The 6,428-nt window shown below is 40.9% G+C and overlaps 1 protein-coding gene across 3 annotated transcripts in view; it reads left to right on the forward strand.

The window, feature by feature from the left end:
- CCDC122 (coiled-coil domain containing 122) overlaps window positions 1–3,817 on the forward strand; it is a 53,106-nt gene extending 49,289 nt beyond the window's left edge. For all 3 annotated transcript variants that reach the window (XM_080917125.1, XM_080917127.1, XM_080917126.1), the window contains one exon: window positions 3,058–3,817. In XM_080917125.1, the coding sequence (XP_080773251.1) occupies window positions 3,058–3,255 (198 nt within the window). In that variant the 3' untranslated portion in view covers window positions 3,256–3,817. The remainder of the gene's footprint in view (window positions 1–3,057) is intronic.
- Window positions 3,818–6,428: the final 2,611 nt, after the last annotated feature.

Raw genomic sequence — 6,428 nt, forward strand, 5'->3', positions numbered from 1 at the left:
CACCACCACCACCATCATCACCACCACCACCATTACCACCACCACCACCACCATCACCACCATCATCACCACCACCACCACCACCACCACCATCTCCACCATCATCACCACCACCAAATAAATGTAGCAATAAATGTTTGGCTATGAAATATCATTTGAGATCCATAAGGATGGCTATTAACAAAAATGGCAAATAGTAATAAATATTTTGAAGCTGTATAGAGATAGGAACCCTCATATATTACAGGTGGGACTGCAAAATGTTTCTGGTAAATTACTTTTTCAGAGGACTAAATATGAAATTACTACATGACCTATGAATTCCATACCTAGTTTTATGGTCAAGAAAGGTGAAAACATATGTCTGTACCTAGACCTACACATGAATATTCATAATAGTATGATCATGACAACTAAAAATGGGAAACAACTCAAACATCCGTCAACAGTCGGACTAGAAAAGTCAAATGTGACTCATCATACAGAGGAACATTGTTTGACAGTAAAGAAGATGAAGTACTGTAGCGTCTACATCATGGCTGGCCCTTAAGTATAGTATGCTAGGTGATAAAGCCAATCACAGAAAACCTCTCGTATAATTTGAATGTCAAGAATGTGCAAATGCATAAAAGGAAAGTTAGATTTGTGCTTGTCTAGTGCAAAGAGTAGGGTAGGAAAATGGAATTAATTGTTAATGGTTACTTGTGTTCTTGGGCAGATAATGAAGATGTTCTAGAACAGATAATTGTTATGTTTGTATAGTTCTGTGAACATGCTAAAATTAATTTGTCTGGATTATATATGAATTGTTTAACTATCAAACCTGGTCCTTGGGTATTGACTTGTATAATTTGAATCCTGGAATTCTGACTAGGCACATCAGCACATGTACATACAGTAAAGCAAGGATCAAGTTGGGGAGTCTGCTACTTCCAGTGGAGGGTACTGACTATCTAACCATAATTAGAACCTCAATATATCTGTTAGGTATAGGGGGGGGTCTCTTGGTCTTGGTATGGGGGTTTCTGTGGATGAATCTCTGGCTATAAACATCCAAGCGGAGGAAGCAACAGTTGTTAGATGTAGGATGATGTCATTATACAACAAGGTGGGTCCAGCCTATCATTGGATGAGAAGGAAAGGTAGGTGGGGAAAATTCTAGGTAGGAGAGAGGAGGAGGAGAAAGTGGGAGATTCAAGGCGGGAGCAACATGGAAGTGGGTATTTCTCTTGATGCATCTCTATATGGATACGGTTGTTAGGAATATTTTATAAGGGATAGAATTGTACAAGATCATTTGACTTTATCTAGGTGGGCAAATTATATCATACCTATTGGATCAGAGTGGTTTGGTGTGTTCTTTGATGTGACGACTTAATTGAGTTCAAAGGGTGTAGTGGCAGAACACACAAAGCGTGTCACAGAGTTGGGATGTGTGTGTGTGTGTAGGGTGGGCAACAAGACGCCAAAGGAAAGTGAGTGAAACAACACCCTGGGACGGTCAGTCTGGGCAGGTGGAGTGGAGCACGCCGGGTCAAAAGGAGCCAGGGTCTGTGAGTACTTAGAGGCGGCGTGGACCCACTGACATAGATGCTCCACAGTGTCATGTGGCCCTACGGATGCCCGCACTAGCGCAGGATTAAAGGTTACCCTTTTATTATTTTACCGCAACAGCTGGTCTTTGACCACTCCAGTCGGTTGTTCATAAACAGACACTACTTGGCACTCCTCTTCAGGCTGGCCATACGGAGAACTGGTGTCTGGGAGAGGGCTGTTCCCATTTCACAATATCCGTTCCCTCAGAACGTCAGTCGCTGATTCCTCTGCATTTAACAAACGAGACAGCTATTCTTTGTGTGGTCAGTGCTAATATAGGGATTTTTGCTTTGATTTGATTTTTAACTTTCTATTATTTGGGGGGGGTTGTGCTTCTATTATTATTATTTTAGGAATCCTCATAAATGAGTATTGTGATGAAATCATTTCCAACCCACAATCTCTCCACTCCAAGCCCTCCTCACTGTCTCTCAATTTCATTATTAATATATGTTTAGGAAGACTGACTGGCATTGCATAACATATGGGGGAGAGCTTGTCCCTGGAGAAAATTACAGTTTTGTAGTAGCAATGAACGTAATTTTATGCTTGAGGGTCACAACAACACGGGGATCTGTATTGAACAGGCCCAGCATTAGGAAGGTTGAGAACCACTGTCTTAGATCTTTCAAGCTGAATATAGAAAACACAAGCATTTCTCTTAACTACTGATCAGACGGACATTAGCACAATTACATCAACTGAGTGTAATAGGAAGGTGGACAACTCCTGAACTGGTAAGTCTTCAGAATCAGAGGAGGTGCAGAGGCCCGGAGGGGTGTGGGCCGCAGCTCTGCTGGACAGACATGGGAGTGAGAAGCAGAAGCAGCCCCACTGGCTGTCTTCCCGGCTGGCAGCTGTGAACTGCTGCAGCATGGCTGCTGTGCTGTGTGAGAATCAGCTTCTAAGTTAGGATTCAGTTCGGTGCCAAGACCGCATTTCATCAGAGTCAACACACAGGCAACTCCAGGCCACTGTTACTTAACAGTGTTACTTAACAGTGCACAACTACCTTGACGAGCAAAAGGTATTCCATCACAGTGCTGAATTCTAGTTCAAATCCCACACAGTGCTAACTTTGAAACTCTGTCAAATTACTCTGATTTCCAGTTTCTTTACACACACACACATACATACACACACACACACACACAGAGAGAGAGAGAGAGAGAGAGAGAGACAGAGAGAGACAGAGAGAGACAGAGAGAGATAGAGAGACAGAGACAGAGAGACAGAGACAGAGACAAGAGAGGATATCCACAACATAAGGTATTATGGTCATTTTATGTGGTTTGTAGAAAACTTTCAGGGTTGGTAATATGTTGACTGTTTACATCATTCTTGTTGATTATTTACAATGAATTATTTCTAATTGAGTGCTTCCCTCCAGAGGCATTAGTGTCTATTGTGACCATTGATTCCTGCTCACAAGCACTGTTTATGTGCACTGTTTCCTAACAGGTACAACATAAGAGATACGATGCAATTCTTAAGCGTTTGCATTGTCAGGTGAAGAAGATTCAGTTAAATAGGAGGAAATGGCAATGGAACATCCAACAACTGGAAGAAACTGCAGCTGAGTTAAAAAAGCGAATCGAAGAGAAAGAAGCCAGTGAAATACAAAACAGACCAGCAGCATTGTGGGAAAGAATACTCTGAAGATCCTCTGGACTCTTACCAGCCAGCACACAGATTAGAGGCCTGTCTCAATGACAGATATCTTCTCTTTCTTTGCCTCCTCCTCTTCCTTCCTTTTCTGTTTTGAATCGGGCATCTATTGGTTAAGGTGCCCTCTTGTCTATAGTGCATAGCACAAGGTAGACAATAGCAGTGTTTTCAGGAATCTAGCAGAACGTGTGTATATTCCAAATGTGCACTCCTGAATGCTTGCTTATAACTGTGGAATTCACTATCTTACAAATTACAAAGTTAGAGGAAACAATTGGATTTTTAATTGTTACTGAGATAAATAGTTGTCTAACAGTTTTTTACAACTGTCTTCAAAGGAGTCCTTAAATATTAATGTTAATAGTAATACCATTATCTGTCTTATTGTTTTCTCTTTTCTCCAGACAGTGGCAATCATTTTTCTTTGAGTGTTATAGTACATAAGATTTGTATTTACTCTTCAGTCTATAATTTCTTTATTCCTATATTGTGACTAAAATAAAGTTATAGCATCATATGAGGCAAGCAGACAATAAAGCTCTTCAAAGAGGTGTTTTTTTCACATTGAAAGGCATTTTCTTTGTTAATGGCAATACATCGAATGTAAAAACACCTCTGAAGATAAGAGTGCTCTCTTTCATGCTCTGTTGATCATAAATACTGAGAAGCAAAAGTAAGATATTAATTACCAAAGATACAGTTTAAAGCATTCACTTGTAGTATTAAAGACTTTCAAAGAAGCGACACTGAGAAGAGGCCTTGAATTCATCTTCTCCCCTCCCATGTGCCTCTTTTTTAGTAAGTGTGCAGCTGATAGAAAGCCCGATGCTCGGAGTCTCACTCCACCTAGTCTTAGCACAGGTGAGCATGGCTGAGCACAGTTAGCGGTTCAAATGGCTCCCCCTGTAACACAGTCAGCCTTGTTCCAGCACCGGGAAGAGCCACGACAAATGGAAGTGGTCACGGACTGTAGGAAGGCTCAGTGTGCTCAGCTGGAGACAAGGTCGAAGCAGATGCTGCGTGTCTAGATGTGTGTTAGCATGATATGCACTTAAAAGTTACAGTTTTCTCATCTCCTTTTGAGTTTATCATTGTGATTGCTAACAGCTCGAGTTATTATTTCAGGAAAATTCACTGTGAAAAACAGACACAGGCAGAAGATATTAAGGAAACCAGAGTCAAGTTCAACCAAGATTGCACAATACGCTTTAGTGGGGATTGTTGGAGGCTCTTATTATAGCTCTGTTGCTGACAAGAGCAACTTAGAGGAGGAAAATGCTGATTTTAGTTATGGTCCTGGGTTACAATCCAACATGCCCAAAACCATAAGCTAAAAGGCATCAGGAACCTAATGCGGTTGATTGTGTTACTTCCAGTCAGAAGAACAGTGAACACATGCATGTCCAGTGCCACATTTATTTTCCTCTAAGCCATAGTGCAGCTACTTTTATCTCAAACTAGCGTCAACTTCAGGCACACTCAGACCGGGGATCGCGCCATATCTAGTCTTATAACTCCACATAACACATTCATATTTTTGTTTATCTTTAAATAGCTATGCTAGAAAACTGTGTGGGGACGGGAAGTAAGAGGACAAACCAGGGCTTCTTGAAGACAACCCTAGTAATTATATTCAAGACCTGAGCTGAAATCTAGTGTTTGAAACTTCATTTTAAAATAAAGATATAAAGAAAATAAATTAAAACTACTTGAGATGAGGTATCATATTTGAGAAAACAATGATCAGCATATTTTTTATAATGATACATGCACTTAATTTCAAATTATAATAGTTAAATTATGTAAAAGATGTATTGTTCCTCTTAATCATGAAACGTATTTCAGATAATGGAGGCTTTCATTGTAATCAGGAAGAAATAGGAATGGGGTGTTGTAGCTCAGGCCTATAGTCTCAGCACTAAGCAAGGCTTGAGGCAGGGGCAGTACAGGAGTTTCAGGCCATTCTGGGCCACATGGTGTATTTCAGGCCAGCCTGAGCTTCAGGGTGGGTCATAGTCTCCAATGGATGAACAAACAAACTAAAAAACAAAACAAAAACAGAAAACAAAACTAATGTGCTGGTTGGTTTTCTTGGTTGCTATTTGTTTATTTTTCTGTTTTCTTTGTTTTGTCAAATTGGCATGGTGGGCACACATACAGAAAGACAGATTACAGTGTCAAATATCAAGTCAAGGAGCTACTGCAGATGAGTGGAGCTCCTAGGAGAACTGTGTGGATCTCTCATGATGGTAGTTCACTGAAGAGTAAGGGCCCACATTGCCACAGCAAGGACCAAGCTGCTGGAGGACACATCATGTGCTAGCCAAACTGTGACAGTGTCTGTCTCAGGCTAACGTCAGTTTCAAACTCTCTTGGGTAAACACTCCTTTTATAATTATGCGTTCCTTATTTTCTTCTCTTTAGAGTTTGGCTTAAGTTCCTGGGGAACCTAATTTGCTTTGTTGGCAGGGATGGGGCTCATGGGTCAAGTGCCATTGTGACTTCTCAGAAGTCACTCCAACTGGTCTCAAGCATATCTGGTTGTGCTGTACCTGCAGTAACTCGTTGTAGTTGTGGTCAAGATACATGCTCTGTTTTCAGTCATGCCTCTTCAGTCTGGTTATTTGATTTTACAGAACACTCCATATATGCACAACCCAAACCCTCTTATCCATTCTGTTCTGGTTTGCAGCGTGGTTGCCAACTTTCGTCTGAGGAAAACTGTTACTCTATCTTTGTATTCGTCTACTCTGGTCTCTGCTATAAATTGACTCTTTTGTAGTCCTTTGTGCTTTGAGTGACTTGGCAGATTTTCTCTTCTCAAAAGCTACAGTCTTCCAAAGCTATGATTTCTAGATATTCTGTTGTGGACTTGAAGCATCCTAATATGAAGGTCAGTTCCAGCAGGAGAGCTCTTTGTTTTCAGCAGCATCTGCCCTGAGCCTGCTGGGTGCTCCTACCTGCAGGATCAGAACCATGTAATAAATGCAAGCAAACAGTGAGAAGAAAAGAAACCTGCAATTACTACCTCACAGTGTTAACCTTCAAAATCTGTCCTCTTCGAACAAATGAGAGCTTAGTAGACCAATGTGAAGAGACTGGTATTTTCTTAAAAACCCGATTTTAGTAACAGTATGGCATGCATTCCAGAATGCATGTATTAA

The sequence above is a fragment of the Micromys minutus genome, assembly GCF_963924665.1.
Source record: "Micromys minutus genome assembly, chromosome: 5".
NCBI classification, from domain to species: Eukaryota; Metazoa; Chordata; class Mammalia; order Rodentia; family Muridae; genus Micromys; species Micromys minutus.